This window comes from Clarias gariepinus, chromosome 10, assembly GCF_024256425.1.
Source record: "Clarias gariepinus isolate MV-2021 ecotype Netherlands chromosome 10, CGAR_prim_01v2, whole genome shotgun sequence".
NCBI classification, from domain to species: Eukaryota; Metazoa; Chordata; class Actinopteri; order Siluriformes; family Clariidae; genus Clarias; species Clarias gariepinus.
In genome coordinates, this window is record NC_071109.1 from 14,735,001 (window position 1) to 14,754,709 (window position 19,709).

At 37.4% G+C, this 19,709-nt stretch overlaps 1 protein-coding gene across 2 annotated transcripts in view; it reads right to left on the reverse strand.

Annotated features, from left to right (window-relative positions):
* The window catches only part of spdl1 (spindle apparatus coiled-coil protein 1), a 111,384-nt gene that overhangs the window by 64,594 nt on the left and 27,081 nt on the right, over nucleotides 1–19,709 (reverse strand). Inside the window, exon 2 of one of the 2 annotated variants that reach the window (XM_053505756.1) lies at nucleotides 17,372–17,523. In XM_053505756.1, coding sequence (XP_053361731.1) covers nucleotides 17,372–17,523 — 152 coding nt within the window. Of the gene's footprint in view, nucleotides 1–17,371; nucleotides 17,537–19,709 lie in introns of those variants that run through there. The other variant, XM_053505755.1, reaches the window with a different exon arrangement.

Consider the following 19,709-nt stretch of genomic DNA (forward strand, 5'->3'; position numbering starts at 1 on the left):
CTTGACTCATTTGCATACCGACGGTGATTGGATGTTTACCGAGGGCTCAGGGGAGGTGTGTGTGTGTCTGCTTGTACTGTTATAAAAATTCTAAATATAAACAAACAAAATACAGCTTTTTTCTCAGAGGTAAACAATAAAGTTGTTCAGCTGTTTAGTGTCACTATACACTCGGTGTAGTTACCGAAATCTTTGATTTAGTTCTCATTGAGTGGCCACTTCCACATTTCACTCGCTTTTATTACATGCATCTTATGTGGGCATAAACAGTGAAACATTCCGCAGGTTTATAATACACCGCGGCCAAGTGAACCACGTTCCCGTCGAACGAAACAAGGCATAATCATGGTGTTTGTGGTGTATGTTTATGACATAGCATAGTTTATTATCTGCTGTGGTAGATCTGATTTATTCAAACACATTAATAAAGCTTTATATCCTCAGGATGCGTCATTGCATTTTTTAGAGATAATTGTAACAAATTTTTAAACAGAATAAACAAACTAATGAATTTTCTCGAAACGTTATAAAATAAAGTAAAGCTAAATCCTCTAAATCTCCTTATAAAATATCGCTGATTATCAACGCCAGAATGAATGGCTAATTGTCAATATTTCACGGATATATATATAGATATAGATTAGGGCTGCAACAACTATTCGATAAAATCGATAATTATCGATAATGAAATTCGTTGTCAACGAATGCCGTTATCGATTAGTTGGGCTGCTCACGTCACTGAGGCGCGCGACCATAAGATGCACAAATGCACACAGATACACAGCCGCTCGCGCAATGGAGGTTACAGGAGCCTCTGCAGGAAAAAGCGTGCGCCCCTAATCCTCCAAGGTTTGATAGCAGTTCACATTAAAAGCCTCTAAGAAGACTGCAACCTGCACGCTATGCAAGACCGAGCTTTCATGGCATGTCATGCACGAACACTTAAAAAGAAAACATGTTGGTGTTACGGATAGCAAAACGTCAGCAGGGTCGGTAAAAATCTCTTCATCGTGTAAAAGTGGTATAGTTTAAGTGTTTTTTTTAAACTGTTCGCTAACTTCGGGACAGTCGCGCTAGATCTGTTCATGTGCTACTTGCTAGCATCACATTGCGCAATCACCTCATGAGCAATAGTGATTAGTTAAATGGCGCTACTTTAAATTATCTTAAATTACACGGTGCAAATAACAGTAGAATATTACATTTAGTGATTGTTGTGGTTTTCAGCGAATGCAAATAACAGTACATTTGTGACTATTAGCTTTTTGCATTTCTACAGTTTTTTTTAGTCCACTACAAAGTTAACTTGTAATTACTGTGGTTTTACTTATGCATACATAGTTTTATTATACAAAATTACATTATATAATTGTAATTATATAAATATAATTACAATTATATGAATATATCAGTGTATTTTTTAAACTATATATATATATATATATATATACACACAGTGTGTGTGTGTGTGTGTGTGTGTGTATATATATATATATATATTTATATATATTATATATATATATAAACTGTATATATTATATACTACATTTCATTTAAGGTTTAAAATGTCAAAATTAAAAATTATTAAACTCTATATGTGGCTTTTGCATTTTTAAAAGTTTATTTTTATACATAAATAATACCCTGATTTATGTTTTTTTTAATAGTTATAAGCAAAATATAAAATTTAAGAAGCGGTTAGGTTTTATCCGATTAATCGAAAACATAATCGCCCAACTAATCGATTATCAAAATAATCGTTAGTTGCAGCCCTAATATAGATATATATATATACAGATCTGGCCTTTAAAAACGCACGTTTTCGGAAAAGGGATCCCACGACTTGCCGCGGTTGCGCGCGGCAAGCTGTGAAAATGCCCTTCAATACCTGTAGGGGGCAGTCGCGTTTCAGTCTAAAGTATTGGTGTGTCTACTGAAGCCGAAAAATGTTATGTCTCTTAGGCGCCCATTGACGGCAAGCGACAGAGCTCATAAACGTGTCAAGCTCAAACTGATATGTATTTATTCATCATTTTCATTCAGAATAAATATTAGTAGTAGTAGTAGTTCTCCGAATTTATTATTATTGTAACGCACCGGCGCGTGTGCAAAAGGACTACAAAGATGTATGACGTTAGCCGATAACAGTATTGTTTTTATGCGCTTTAAACACAGACGGGTACTGGTGGCTCAGTGGTAGGTGATTCGCCCGCCATGCAGGAGACCCGGGTTCGATTCCCAGCCAGTGCTCAATATGCTGGTGCTATTCGCTAAAATGCCATAGATATAGCCATTACATTATCAACTTATGCTTCAGTACTAAATGCATGTTTGCAATTGAGAATTTTTTTTGCTTAAGCTATGAAACACATTAGCACTCACCTCACAGTTGCTATAATTTAATGATTATTATAAGAAAAAAGTGTAAAACAAAGGATTCACATTTATTACATTTTCACCCAGTGCGGGATTCGAACCAGGGTCTGGACGATTTTATAGGATATACGGTTATTATACGGATATTATTTAAGCAACGCCACACCACGTGGAAAGCGGCAAAAATGCTTCAATTTCATTGGCTGTCACTGAGTGTCAGCTATTCACGACTGGCCCCCGCGGAACACAGAATCCCCGGGCTTTGACTGCGCTTTCTCCATTCGTTATTACAGGGGCGGACTGAGACCAAAAAGTGGCCCTGGACTTCCTGGCCCACAGCAGCCCACACCATAATACATTGGCTCATTAATGTAGAGATACATTTTTAACACCAGTTACTAGTATAAAAATATAACACAATACAGAAATCAATGCTATTTAAGCATGTTATTTGAAGTATCACTGAACATATATTGGGTCAAAGAAACGGAAAAAAAAAAGAACATCAAGACAAACAACATATAAATCTATAAAGACAATATTTTAAAAGAAATGGCAATAAAACTGAACAGGTAAGCTGAAATAAAATCAGTAGCAGCAGTAGCTCACGCTAGTAAACTTGTTACTTATTTTAATTATTATGGTAGTCAATATTAACACGAAATAATGCTGAGAAACATTATTTCAATTAATATTGACCACCATCATAATAACTAGCACAAGTTAATGCTGCTACTAATTTTATTCTGTTTGATTACCATTCTTTTTACTTGGCTCTGGTAGATCAGGGGAGACGTGTTGGTCATCATCAGCATGTATTATGATGTGGGATGTGGTGCGCTGCTGGATCCAGCCTCACTGTCCCTGACCTGTTATAAGCAGAATCTGTTCATTTGAAGCATTTCACAGTATTTACCTCTAAAGCTTTTTCTTATTTTCGCGTAACCTTTTCTTCTTCCTCCCTTTCATTCATGGAAATTATTATTAATTTGCTCAGAAAATTCGCTGCATCGAGAAAGGATCAATATCTAAAAATTGCCCACGTGTGTGGACAAAGAATACAAAAGTGTATAATCTTTAATAAAGTTAATCTAATACAATGTTGTTTTCAATGCTAAGGCAAACATGATTTTGTTTTAGTCTATTCATTGAATACAACGCGACAGCGCGCTCCGAGGTGAAGCGCACCCACAGTTACTATAATCCCCCATCTCACCTTTACAACAGGTGTGAAGTCATCAAACAGGTTTCGCTGCTGGGGAATTCGCAGAATTGGGGGTTTTAAAACAAATTAACAAGACCGAGCAGACTTCAGACAGGGGGTTTGGTTGGTTAGAAGTGGCGCTGATGGGGGGGGTCTCGTCCGCGGAGCAATTCAGTGTAGAACCGCCACTGCCTATTTTCCACCACATCACGTACTTCCCTGATCTCGGACTAAACTCTGCGCTTTGCTTTTATAATGTGGAGCAAGCCCGAGATCATATTAACGTAGCATTCATTATTCAAAGTTATTCATATCAGTGTATAGTAAGTGTGATTTGAAAAGTGCTATAACTCCACCTGCCACAGTTTCAGCCCAGTGGAACAATCTGACTACATGTGAAGTGTCATGAAAAAGTATTTGCCCCTTCCTATTTTTTTTTCTTTGCATATTTGTCACACTTGAATAGGTGGAATTTTACCTAAACACTTTAGGTAAGAACGTATAGGTTAATATGTATAGGTGAGAACAGCTGATTCAGACTTGGGGAGAGTCTAACTGCGTCTATTTTTAGGCGTGCCAGCTGCCACTTTTTAGTCTTATAATGCCCACATGACATGCTGGTACAGAGCTGGATATAGCTCATCCATGCCAATGATCCCGGGTTTGCACCCTGCGCTATAAAATACGAGTACGACGGCCATCCGCGGACAGCAGCTCCTGCCTCCGTCCGCTCGCGCTGGCTCTTCTTTGAAGTCCCTGGGGCGCGTTCTATTTGCCCCGTTTGCATGCCGCACTTCCGCGTTGTGTGCGCGCGTCTCACTCACACCGCGTAGTAAAATCCACTGTAAACCAACAAACCCCGAGTATTTCATAGCACGGATAAACCCAGGATCATTAGTAAGGAGAGCTCTTCTTTACTATTCGTAGCTAATTCTGCAGCCCCGCTGCTTCGCATATCTGAAGGAGAGGCCGCCTAACTAGTGAGCGAGGAGCGATATTAATTTGGGCGCACGCCGTGACAGGCTGAAAAAAAACTATTGTCCTCAAAAATGTAACAGATGAGGACTCTGATTAATGTGCAAAAACTATATAATAAAACTATACAAGACTAAATGCCTTTATAAGACTCAACTTTTATTTAAACAGCAAATATGATGATTATTATAAAAAGCCTAAAGAAGTTCGTGGTCATAAAATAATATTTACTTAATAATATAATATATATATTTCATTCATGTCTTCTGATGATGTCGACACATTTTTACGTTTTAAATAAGATATGTTGGCATATTCACGAATCAGGACATTCGCATAGTTAAGACTATCAGATAGCCTACTATCAGGAAATTAAATTAATTTCAACACCATGAAAACCGAGACATTGCCATGTCTTTCACTGTTTTGTCCCTGTTAAAACATTACAAAAAATATATAAGAAACTTATTAAGAATTTTAAAGCACGAATTTGGGCATCTCATTTCATCATTATGAAAAAAATATGAAGCACATATACACACATTTATCATGAAAGATCTGTTGTAAAGCAAAATAAAATTCATGTTTGCTTCAGCATTGGGAACAATATTGTTTTAGACTAAGTAATTATACACAATTCTTCGTTGTACAGTACTTGGTCCGGCGTTTAAATAAAGTCCTTCCATGCGCCATCTGCCGGATATTCAGTGAAGCACAACACATTTATTTAAATTCCCGAATGTTGCTTACGGCAAGTCGCGGCGCGCCAGATTGAGGCATCCCGCGGGAAAACACGCGCAGTCTTAATGGCCACATCTGTGTGTGTATATATATATATATAAACTGCATATATGGAATAAAACCTGAGATAGTTACATATACGCACTGAACGACGCATAGATAGTTGGCGCGATTCCTTGCGCCATCTGCTGAGAGAAATGAGAATCGCAGGTTGGAAAAGGCAGGAAACGGCATGACCGGCGCGCAGCTGTCAGCGATTTCACGTAAATAAGAGCAAAATAGCTTTATACTGACTTTTACTGGTGCGATTTTGAAAATGTAAGCATACAGGGTGATTAAGCTCACAGATCTAGGAAAAGTCATGGAAGGAGGGTCCTGGAATTTGATCGAGTGTGAAGTATTTTTTTTTTTTTACCCCCTTGCGGTCAAATGACCGCTGCTCGGCGCTTCTAGTGTTAACAAGTATAATTGTGTGTGTGTTGTATTTCTGGGAAAGAGAAATCTCTTATAAATCTTTCATATCGACACGCGCGTTCATCTGACGTTAGATCAAAACTTGGCAAAGTGAAAGAGCGCACATGCGCCGCGGGTTCACGCGAACATTTTACTTTCCCTAAAAGGTTTATTCACAACCACATTTCAGCCATTCACACACATGCATTGTGCTATGTTGTTGGTACACACTTTCACTTTTCATCTCCCCTTTGATAAAAATGCTCCCGATATGAGCCAACACGAGCAGCTTTGTTTCAGTCATAATATTTATCAATCATAAAGAGGAGCGACATATACTTGCTGATTAAACACTACATTTTTTTAAGTGAAAGCATGCGTGATGAACAGCTTTAATTATTAATAATTAAATAATAGTTCGATGCTGAACATAAACAGCTAAAATCATGATTATTATTCTTTTGATTATTATTATTATTATTATTATTATGTTCTTTTGCTGTTTGGGTTCAGCGTTGATCAAAAAGCCGCACGCGCAACTCACTTTCACTTTGCACAGGGCAGTGTTTATTGTTAAGTGTATATTTAAAGCGCATACAGACAATAAAACAAACAATGTTTTAGGCTAACAAATCCATTGTTGTAGTCTTTTTGCACACGTGTGCGTGCGTTACAATAATAATAAGAATAATAAATTCGGAGCACTACTACTAATAATAATACTGAATGGAGAAAGCGCAGTCAAAGAAGTATCATTGAAGGAAAGAAGAAAATGAAAAACAAATACATATCAGTATTTACAGTTTGAGCTTGACACATTTATGAGCTCTGTTGCTTGATGTCAATGGGCGCCTAAGAGAGATAACACATTTTCGGCTCAGTAGACACATAATACTTCAGACTGAACACGACTGCCCCCTTCAGGTAATAAAGAGCATTTTCACAGCTTGCCGCGTGCAGGCGCGGCAAGTCGCGGGATCCCTTTTCTCGAAACGTGCGTTCTTAATGGCCAGATCTGTAAATATCTGTTCGGTATAATCAGGCCTCTTATTCCTATTTATCCTGGGTTGTTGTTCTTTTAGTGTTACTGTGTGTGATTTACAATGTCTTTTCTAAGTGTTGGCTATTATTATTTACTTACAATTTTTGGTAATTTAATTTAGATAAGGTTTGGGCTCCAGTATGTTGAGCATCATGATCCACTCTTTAATGTACTATGTACATTAGAGTTGTACATGTACATGTACATTAGAGTTGTACATTAATGTAATGTACATGAGAGTTTCTGGCTATATGCTATATATGTGTTACACATGATATAATCTAAAGTCTAGATATAAAAGTATACATTTACTTTGCTTAAATTCAATGCAAATAACGCCTATATTCAACTTAAACTCTAAATTTGTACTGTCATTTTACTCTAATTGTAAATTCTCTTAATGTCTCACTTGTATTTCATGAGGTTTTGCCAGTGGTGGTACAGCACAATGGGGGTCATTATTTATTAAAGAAAATTATGATGATCATAACAGCCTACTGCATTTCATTCTTATAATAATGCTAAAACACAAGCGGTGCTAAATAGCATCGACATCTGCTGACGCATCTGACATTGACGCGTGCTGACAATGTTTTAATTTTATGGTCATTTATTTCAGTTAATATATCTACTACAAATTTAAAGAACACAAAATATAAGATGACAAAACCCTAAAGGCTCACTGTGTTAACGTTTACTTAGCTTAAATTGGATCCTTATAAGATTTTATTCAATTTAAGTTCATTTGCACTGTAATTTTAGTACTGTGATTATGAATTTGTTTAACTACAATGTTTCACTTGATTTTATCTGCTACTATTTTAATGACTTTAATGGGGGTTCCGTCCATAAACAACTCTTTTATTATGTAGTAATTTGAGCTGACAAATGCCAGCAAACGGTGTATGTTTCTGAGAATTTGAAGATATTCTGCATTGACCAAGATTGTATTTTGTTAACCTTCTGTTGGATTTTCTGCTCAATAGTTATCATAGCTACTGGACATGCGGGTGGATATTCTCCCTTGTGATCTGGATTACTAACTATCTAACAGGTCGTCCGTGATATGTGAGGCTGCAAAACATCACTTCAAACACTATTGTGAGCAGCACAGGGGCCCTTAAGGGACAGTCCTATCTCCCTTTCTGTTTACACTTTACACCTCAGACTTCGGACACCGCTCACAGTTTTGCCATCTGCAGAAGTTCTCAGATGATTCTGCTGTTGTGGGCTGTATCAGGAGAGGCCAAGAGACTGAGTACAGAAGTGTGGTCGACAGTTTTGTGGAGTGGTGTGGACTAAATCACCTGCAGCTCAATGTTTCGAAAACTAAAGAGCTGACATTGGGAAAACATTGGGAACATGATATGCTGCCAAGGATTGAATTCAGTGCAGCAAGGTCCCCCAACTCACATGTACAGGCCCGTCTGAAGTTTGCCAATGAACAGAAGGATTGGGATAAAGTGAGACCAAAATTGAGCTGTTTGGCATCAACTTGACACTTTGTTTTTGGACACTATCCCGTCTATTACAAAACAGCCAGTCAAGAGCCTAGGGAAGCTCTTTGATAGCAGCCTCAAGGACACTGCATCCATTTAGAGAACCAGCAAGGAGCTGGGGGGCTGGTTAAGATGTGTTGACAGATCTGGCCTGCCAGGGAGATTCAAGGCTTGGATTTATCAACATTCCATCCTGCCCCGCATCCTGTGGCCGCTGCTAATGTACGCAGTACCCATGACGACTGTAGAGGCCATGGAGAGAAAGATCCGCAGTTACTTGCGAAGATGGCTTGGCCTACTCCGAAGCCTGAGCAGCGCTGCCCTGTACGGCAGTAGTAACATCCTGCAGCTTCCGTTCAGTGGACTCACTGAAGAGTTCATGGTAACCAGGACTCGGGAAGACCTGCAATACAGGGAATCCAGGGATGGAAAAGTGGCATCGGCTGGCATCCAGGTGAAGACAGGTCGGAAATGGAGGGCCGATGAGGCACTGGAAGTGGCCGAGTCGCGACTGAGGCAGAAGGTACTTGTCGGGTCCATAGCCTCAGGGCGCGCAGGAATTGGATATTTTCCATCAACCAGGGTGGACAAAGCCCAAGGTAAACAGCAGCAGCGCCTCATTCAGGATGAAGTGAGGGCAGGTGTGGAGGAAGAACGAGCCAGCAGGATGGCGGGAATGGGGCAACAAGGAGCATGGACTAAATGGGTCCTACCAACTCCATCCAACCTCCATGTCTGGGGCAAAGCAGAGACACCATCCTGTACTCAGTGTCCAGGACGGGGGTCCCTGGAACACCTCCTCAGCAGCTGCCCAAAAGCCCTTGGAAACGGGCGTTATCGCTGGCGCCATGACCAGGTGCTAAAGGCGGTTGCTGAGAGCATATCCAAGGCCATTAACACCACCAAGGGCCACAGCAAGCCTAAGACCATCAGGTTTCACAAAGCTGGAGAGAAGCCCACCATCCCAGCAGGGGGCAGGTTAGGTCTCCTCACCACTGCCACGGACTGGCAGCTGGAAGTGGATCTGGGCAAACAGCTGAAGATCCCATCAAGGATAACATCTACACGGCTCCGACCAGATATGATCATTGTTTCTGATTCCACCAAGCAGTTAATCATTCTGGAACTCACAGTTCCCTGGGAAGAACGCATGGAGGAGGCAAATGAGAGGAAGCGTGCCAAGTACCAGGAGCTAGTGGAGGAGTGCAGGATCCAAGGCTGGAAGACCTACTGTGAACCCCTGGAGGTGGGATGCAGAGTATATGCAGGGCGGTCCCTCTGCAAGGTGCTCACCATGCTAGGCCTCACTAGTAAAGCAAAGAGGAAATCCATTAGGTCTGCAACTGAAGCCGCAGAAAGAGCCACAAGATGGCTTTGGATTAAGAGGGCTGATCCGTGGATGAATGCTGCTGGGACACAGGCCGGAGTCTGATCAACTCTGGTTGGGTCGCCTGGGTGAGGGTGTCTGATGTTCAAAGACCCGAAACACCCAGTGACCCCAGGTTACATCACTGATGATGTGTCCAAGCGCATCAGCACGATGTATCTTTCACCTATACATACGACGATTATTTTAATAATCGATTAGTTGAGCGATTATTTTTTGATTAATCGGATAAAACCTTAACGCACCTTTAATTTGATGTTTTTCTTATAACTATAAAAATAAACTTTTTAAAATGCTAAAGCTACATATAGAGTTTAATGATCTTTAATTTTGACTTTTTAAACCTTAAATGAAGTGTGTGTGTGTGTATATATATATATATATATATATATATATATATATATATATATATATATATATATATAGTTTAAAAAATACACTAACATTCAGTTGTTAAGATATAAACAGCTGAAATAATGTAATTTTGTAAAATAAAATGATGCATGCACAGGTAAAACCACAGTAAATTATGTTTGTTACAAGTTAAATTTGTAGTGGACTATAAAAAAAGAAAGGTAGAAATGCAAAAAGCTAATAGTCACAAATGTATTATTTGCATTCGCTGAAAACCACAACAATCACTAAATATATTATTCTACTGTAATTCGCACAGTGTAATTTAAGCTAAAGTAGCGCCATTTAACTCATCACTATTGCTCATGAGGTAATTGCGCAATGTGATGCTAGCGAGTAGCACGTGAACAGATCTAGCGCGACTGTTCCGAATTTAGCAAACAGTTTAAACAAAAGCACTTAAACTATACAACTTTTACATGATGAGATACAGTTTTTACCGACCCTGCTGACGTTTCGCCATCCGTAACACCAACATGATTTTTAATTTTTTTTAAGTGTTCGTGCTTGACATGCCATAAAAGCTCGGTCTTGCATAGTGTGCAGGTTACCGTCTTCTTAGAGGCGTTTAATGTAAATTGCTCCCATACCTTGGAGGACTTGGGGGCGCACGCTTTTTCCTGCAGACGCTTCCGTAACCTCTATTGCGCGAGCGGCTGTGTATCTTTGTGCATCTTGTAGTCGGGCTCCTCAGTGACGTAAGCAGCCCAACTAATCGATAGCAGCATTAGTTGACAACGAATTTCATTACTGATAATTATCGATTTAATCGATCAGTTGTTGCAGCCCTAACACACATACACTACTGAGCAAAAGTCTTAGGCACCATATTATAAGCTGTATCAATTTTTTTATACGTTTAATATGTCTGCATAATTATGCACATTATATATATATAATATATATTTAATATAAAATGTTTAATTTTGTTATGCAAAAAGCATCAGAATAAAGACAATACTGCTTTCTACCTTGCAATGTGTACTTTCAACATAAGAATAAATATTTTTTCTATTTTACTGCATTTTCTGCTAAAATTCACATTACAGCAATGCGTCCTCCTGTGTTTGAATGTGTGTTATGTTGTAATTTACACAAATTAAACAATTAAAAAATAATAATAATGGACTTCACTAGATTATTTTAGACGACAAAAAAAAAATTGCTGAATATTTATTGCAATAATGAAAAGAAAAGTAGGAAAATTATGTGTCTATGTCTGATGTCATCCTCCGCAACTCTTTTTAACACTAGAAGCGCCGAGCAGCGGTCTATAATAATAAAATTTATACTTAAAATAATACTTCACACTTGATCAAATTCCAGGACCCTCCTTTCTTTTCCTAGATCTGTGAGCTTAATCACCCTGCATGCTTACATTTTCAAAATCGCACCAGTATATTCCCACCTGCGATTCTCATTTCTCTCAACAGATAGAGCAAGGAATCACGCATACTATCTATGCGTCATTCAGTGTGTATATGTAACTATCTCAGGTTTCATTTCATATATGCAGTTTATGCATATATATTCAAATTTAAATTGTCACACACACACACACACATATATATATATATATATATATATATATATATATATAAATATATATAAATATATGCTTCCGTCATAATCAGCTATATTTCATAAGGAGATTTACGGATTTAGCTCTACCTTAATTTTATAACGTTTTGAGAAAATTTCATTAGTTTTCAGTTAGTTTCATTAGTTTGTTCAGTCTATTTGAAGCTTCTGAAGTGTCGGATGTTTTTTTTTGTGTGACAGTGCTTTAGATGGAGCAGATCTATGCTAAAACAATGTAATGACCCCTCCTGGAGATATAAAGCTTTATTATTGGGTTTGAATAAATCAGATCTACCACAGCAGATAATAAACTATGCTATGTCATAACCAAAGCAAACACCACGATTATGCCTCGTTTTGTTCGGTGTTGCTAGGCAACGGACAACGCGCCTATTCTGGAATGTGGAAATGTGGAAAAGATGTGTGGCCTCTCAATGAGAACTAAACCAAAGATTTCGGTAACTACACTGGGTGAAACATCTGCATAGTGACACTAAACAGCTGAACAACTTCACTTTTCCGTTTACCTTTGAGAAAAAAAGCTGTATTTGTTGGTTTATATTTAGAATTTAAACAGTACAAGAACATAACAGTTTGTGCAGTTAGTGCCCTTGTAGAGAATAAATAAATGAATAACACATTCCAATCCCCTCTCAAGATAGTGCCATAGTCTATTGTTAGTTTTAATGATTTGGCTGAAACTAATTAACACTAACCTAACACCATTGATCATGAGTTTCAGCTGAAACTAATTCTATACATGAAAATGTAGATGTATAAATATGCATGCTATTTTATATACATCGTTGCTATTACTTGACCCTGAAGTTTAGTTTAGCAAAAAAAAAAAGTATTTTCTGGTAAATCAACTGTATATGTAGTTTATTTACAGTAATTCATAAAAAATGAATATACAAGTCAAGTCAAGTCAAGTCGCTTTTATTGTCACATCACGTTACTGGTACACTGGTACCGTACACGTGAGTGAAATTCTTATGTGCAAGCTACACAAGCAATAGTGGTGTACAATTATAAGAATAAATATACATATGGATAGTACAGAAGTAAAATATTGTGCAAGTGTTATTAAAAAAAAAAAAAATATATATATATATATATATATATATATATATATATATATTTAAAAAAAAAAAAAGTGAGCATAAGTATACACATCTACACATACAGAATATACACACACATACACGTCTATGTATATATATATATATACACATACATATATATATACATATATCTACATATGCACATACACACATATGCATACATGTATATACCCATACACACACGATTGTGGGAGTGTTTACTTGTGTATAATGTATAAGGAATGACCGCAATGATTGTTGTGCAAAAAGGCAATTATGTGCAATGTGGAATCCATAAAGTGGCTTAGTGACTGATTGCACAGTACAAGGTAAACATGAGAAAGATTACAACATAAAAAAAAAAAAAACAGTGTTTTACAACCTCATTGACCTGGCGGCAATTCACAAATTTTATATAAACAGTGCATGAATAGGCAGGAGGTCAAGGATTGCCATTTTCTGGTGCGCAAATAGCGCACCAGCTGTTTATAAAGTAGACACCTTTTTTTCATTTTGTAATCTTTTTTGTGTTTACCTTGTAATACTGTAGAATGTATATACAATTTTTATAAAATACTGTAAATAAACTACATATGCAGTTGATTTACCAGAAAGGACTTTTCTGTTTTTTGTATGCTAAACTAAACTTCAGGGTCAAGTAATAGCGGTGAGATATATATATAATATTAATTTTATTTAAAAAGTATATATACATATAAAATAGCATGCATATTTATACATTTGGAATCTGCATCTACATTTACTAGAATTAGTTTCAGCCAAATCATTAAAACTAACAATAGACTTTGGCACTTTCTTGAAAGGGGATTGGAATGTGTTATTCATTTATTTATTCTCTACAAGGGCACTAACTGCACAGACTGTTATGTTTTTGTAAATGTACTACATTCTTAATATAAACAAACAAAATACAAACACTTTTTTCTCAGAGGTAAACAGAAAAGTGAAGTTGTTCAGCAGTTTAGTGTCACTATGCAGATGTTACACCCAGTGTAGTTACCGAAATCTTTGGTTTAGTTCACATTGAGGCGCCACACATCATTTCCACATTCCCGGCGCGTTGTCCGTTGCCTAGCAACACCAAACGAAACGAGGCATAATCGTGGTGTTTGCTTTGGTTATGACATAGCATAGTTAATTATCTGCTGTGGTAGATCTGATTTATTCGAACCCAATACTAAGCTTTATATCCACAGGAGGTGTCATTACATTGTTTTAGCATAGATCTGCTCCATCTAAAGCACGGTCTCACAAAAAAAAACATCTGACACTTGAGAAGCTTCAAATAGAATGAACGAACTAATGAATTTTCTTAAAATGATATAAAATTATTTATCTTATAAGTAGAGACTTAGTGACTCCCCTTAGAGACTCTGCAGTCAGTTTTCTCAGTTAAATATAAAAAGAAAATTCCGCTGATTATCAATCATTATTGGGAATGAATGGCACATTGCCCAAGTGCAAGTTTATCTTTTGCTTTGGGTAAAAGCACCATTTAGCGATCATTGTGTGTCAGCAACAGCTTCCCATTCAAAACAATAGGTGGTCAAATAACCGGTGAACCGTGTTAAAAGTAGGTGACACTGGCGCGGCGCTTCTAGTGTCAAGTACAGTGGAAACTCGGATTACGAGTAACGCGGTTTACGAGTGTTCCGAAAGACAAGCAAAGATTTTTAATAAATTTTGACTTGAAACGAGCGTTGTCCTGGTTTACGAGCTCCGAGTATCATGTATAACGCACGCACTTCTTGTTTTGACACCGAGCGTCACGTCATCACAACTGAGCCAACGTTTTTTCTCTCTCTGGCGCTACGGGTATTCATTTCCCTTGCTGGATCTTAGTGCTCGTATCTTACTGGTATAATCAATCTGTGTGTGTGTGTGTGTGTGTGTGTGTGTGTGTGTGTGTGTGTGTGCGCGCGTAATTTGACACTGTTGCCGGTTCACACAAACTCTCTCTCTCTCTTGCCTTTAATAAGTTTGTGTGTCAGCGAGCGTAATTTAACATCGTGCAAGTTGTGTGTGAGTGAAGCACCCCCTCTCTGTTTCACACACACACACACAACCGGCACGGTGTCAAATTACGCGCGCGTACACACAACACACACAGCAGCGGAGGAGAGAGAAAAACACACAGAGAGAAAAATTCATACATAAATGGAAACATTTAAATGTAACACACAGAGAGAAAATATATGGAACACACAGAGAGAAAAATTCATACATAAATGGAAACACTTATTGGTCGGGATTTATTTTTACTTTTTTAAGGTAACATGCAGGTTAATTTGTTTTATTTTTACTTTATATTTCCGTTAATTAATTTTATGTATTTATTTTTTGGGGCTGTGGAACGAATAATTTTAATTTCCATTATTTCTTATGGAAAATGTGCTTTGATTTACGAGTATTTTGGAATACGAGCCCGCTTCCGGAACGAATTATGCTTGTAATCCGAGGTTCCACTGTACTGTTTAAACACACAATATTAAACAGTATTGTATAAATATATTATGAGTGATGAAGCACATGGGGCAGTTACTTCAAGATGCTACCAGGTACGATCATCTCATTTTTTCAGTGAAATATTAAATATTCTGTTGTCAAAATGTTAACACAACTTTTTAATTCTCATTACTGAAACAGTTAAATTTTTAGGAAAATGTTCATAAACATCTAATTATATGCACTGAAAAAAAATAGTGAAACCATCATGGCTTCTTTACTGTTAGCAAAATATACTGACGCACCTAATTTTCCGCAACACCATTCTCATACACCGCAACATTTAAGGCCAGTTTCGGAAATAAGAATTTAAGCATGTTGTGTATGACTTTTAAATGTCTTTTATAAATTCAATATTAATTTAAAATGTAAACTTTTTTATTGATAAAACTGTTGATATTGTTTTATGATTTGTTTTATTGTAGACAGTAAGCAAGTGAAAAAGTTTTAGCAAAGGCCAGATTGACAAAGCAATTATACAGCAACCCAGAACTGCTCAAGGAGTACAGAAGGAAGAACCCTATCAAAAAAAAAAATCATATACTGTATATATCAAGAAACACCCTACAGTGTTAGATTAATTATCTTTCTCCACCTATCCCCATCTTCTGCATCCTTAACACTTGAACCCACTCGCTCCATATCCTCATTTATTACATCCATATAATGTACCTCCCCTTTGGCCTTCCTCTTTGCCTTCTGGCTGGCATCTCCAAGTCCAACATTCTCCTAACACTACTCACCCTTCCTCCTCTGAAAATGTACAAACCATATTAATCTGGCCTCCCTAATTGTCCCCAAAATGTCCAACATGAGCCATCCCTCCGATGTACTCAAATTTTAATCCTGTCCAACTGTGTCACTCACGAAGAGATCCCTCAACTCTTCAGCTCTGCTACCTCTTCCTCACGAACACTGTCTAAACCATACAGCATGGCCAGTCTCACCACTGTCTTGTACAACTTCCCCTTGATTCTCGCTGATATTTTCACAGAACTATTTACACCTTTCTCCACACATTCCAACCTGCCTGCACTTGCTTCTTTTCCTTTTTCCCACACTCTATATTACCCTGGAATGTTGACCCCAAGTACTTAAACTCTTGTACCTTCTTCACCTCTTTACCCCTTATTCTTACTAGTCCACTTTCCTCCCTTTCATTGTAGAACTGTTGTGTATATTAAATTAATATTTATAAATACTTTAGACTTTGTTGCTAATTTCAAGGTAGAAAAAAATTAATTTAATCATTTAAAAAATTTCCATGCTTAAAATTTTTTAAGTCAAGATTTCATGAGAATCAATCATACACACATCATATCCCATGTAGTTATGGCCCCAAAATTTTAGGTAGAAAAAAGCTGGGTGCATGCAATTTAACTTATATATTTCATCATTGATATTACATTAAAAATAGGATGAGGATGCATAAAAGACACTGAAAAATCCTTTCTATAAGTAGGTCTGGATATAGGCATCTGTGACATGTTAATAAAACAAATTGGTTATTTTTAAACCCACACGGCTGCAAAACAAAATTTTAAAAAAATTTTAAATTATTATTATTTTTTAAATTATTCTAATTTAGTCGTGTCTAATTCCTCTCCGTCCCTAGGGGGCCCTCACATTAAGGCTACTACTACTACTTAGTCCGGAGGGCTGAAGACTATCACATGTTTCCTCCGAACCACGTGACGCCAGCCGACCGCATCTTTTCGAACTGCTCGCTCATGCACCGTTGGGGTGGCGTAACACACTCTGAGGACAGCACTATCCGCTCCTTCCACCTGCGTGAGCTCACAGACGCCCCTGATTGGCTGTAGAGCCATGATTAATGTGGGAGCACGAAATACCTCTCATCCCTCCCCTCTGAGAGAGCTCGGCCAATCAGCTCTCTCTAGACCTCCGGCTGCGAGAGTTTACAGCATTTACCATACCCATTTTCTAGATAGGGCGAGCACTTTACCACTGCGCCACTCGGAGGAAAACAAAATTATTTTAAACTGTAGAAACCATAAAAGTATAACAACAGCTTGGCAAAAAGTTAACAATATAACTTAAAAAGCTAACCTCAATTAGAAAAGTCATCTCAATCCGTTGATCCTCTAATTTATTTTGCAGGTCCATTTTGTCAGCCAACAGCTGAAGTCCATACTGCGCTGCCTTCTGAAGAGCTTCTTCTGCCTCTTCCACTTTCTGTTGCAGTCGCTGAATCTCACTTTCTGTTAGTGACATTTTTTTTGCACATGTTACATGAAACTGTAATGGACATTTCATAGATATATAACAAAGCCAAAAGTGACTATTCAAATAACTAGTAAAAGTAAGCAAGGTTTTGACTTCGAGTTGTGGTTTGTTTTCATGTAAATAAAAACAGAAAAAGGATATGGGAATAGAAATAAGATTGAGCCTCTTCATATCAGGCCTACCTTAAACTATTCCTTTAAGCACTGGGTCACAGATTTACTGTACTATTGGTACAATATCTTATGTATAGACTTTACATAGTGTACCGAAACTGTACCGAAAGTATTCAGAAAAAAGTTGTATAACAAATATCCTACTGCACTTTGCAGTTTTTGAATGTACTGTCCTTTAAATATTTACATGGGATGTTCAAACCGGGACTTTCTCTTGAATTAAGGCATAAAACTGATGTTTTATTATTCTGCACACTTCTGGTTAGACGCTAACTGCATTTTATTGGCTATGTACTTTGCACAATCTAATCTAATTAAAATCAAAGTTCACAGTCCAACACAGTGGAAAAAAGCTGAGAAAATGGCATCCGGGATTCCCCTCATGATTTAAATGTGCAAAGACTTACATTTGATGTGTGAGATTCATTTCCTTAGGCGCAGTTAGGGTTTTTGGCCAAACGATAGTGTGGGGAAAGAGGACAGAGCATGCATGTTTTTTTCTTTAACGGTCCAAAATAGATTGTCCATACAAAATACAGTTTTTGACACTAATGCCAAATAAATAACTGATCCTTTTACCTAAATAAATAATTTAAATTTTTTGTCAAATCAAGTTGACAAGAACAAGAACAAGAACAATAAATGAAACAAATAAAAGCAAATAGATTTAATATAGAATTAAAATTTGTGGTAAACAAAATAACAGCGCAATTTCAAATCATTTCAGTATACAATTTGCATGCCAAACTAGGGTCAGCCATGACACGGCACTCCTAGAGCAGACCGGGTTAAGGGCCTTGTTCAAGGGCCCCAACAGTGGCAACCTAGCTAACCTAAGGCTTGAACCGCCGACCTTCCAATCAGTAACTGAGAGCCTTAACACACAAAGCCACCACTGCTCCTAAAGTAATTTGCATATAACCTTATGGACAACACCATACTACCTCACGTACACCATACTACCTCATAAAGATCATAGACAACACTATTAGAACTAAGTCACTTCTAGTCCTTTACTAAGTCACTTCTAGTCCTCCTACTACTAAGTCCTCTGTATTTTTTTAGAGGACATAACCGGGACATAAAAACTAGTCAATCAACTATCACTTGCTGATCTATAAATTCCTCGAAAAAGTCCAGTGGTTTGTGCTGCTGTGCTTAGGGGCTTAAATTTATTAACTTTTCCGCCAAAATACCTTCATATTTTACTTGGGTCCCCCTCCTTTTCAATATATCCCCAAGTCTAGTCACCAAGTTAATAGTTGGAAACTAAAGAGCTTTTGAGTTCAGAAAATTAAAATTTGATTCAATAGTTGAAAGATCCCAGTTCAGATGTTTAATTTTGGGATCTTTCAATTATTGTATGAAATTTTGATTTGCAACTATTTACTTGGTGTTTTGGGGCATATGCTAGACTTGGGGATATATTAGGCCGCAAAAAAACAAAAACACTTTATTCATTTTAACACATTCAGATGGTCCTATTAAGGCAATTATCTTTGTCTTCTGTTATGACCTTTTATAAAAACATGGTGTTGCTCAGCTCTGTTGTTCTCTTAAGGGGGTTTACTGTAATTCATCTACATAAACAGGGTAGTCTCAGTCATCAGTTTTCTTGGTGTTGATGTTTAAATCAATCACTGATTATTAAATCAATTTGTCTTACACATCTCGTAAGTCTGTTGGTTTTGTCTTGCATATGTTGGCGAGTGTGTGGGAACATACCAACTGGAAAGACCTGGGGTGATATTGACAAAACGTCTATATTGTACAGTAGGTAGACAACTAGAATGCCAACTGGCTTATTCTTTAATCTGTTTTTTCCAAACAGGGGCCTGCAATCTGTTGTAAATATTACTGTTACTGTGTCACAAATGTAGTTTTAGGAGCCGTTTAGGCGAGAATGCATGTGTACAGCTCATAACCTCTATTGGTTATTAAAAATAGCGTCTATTTAGAAAAGATGCCCCAACGATTTTGGAGATTTG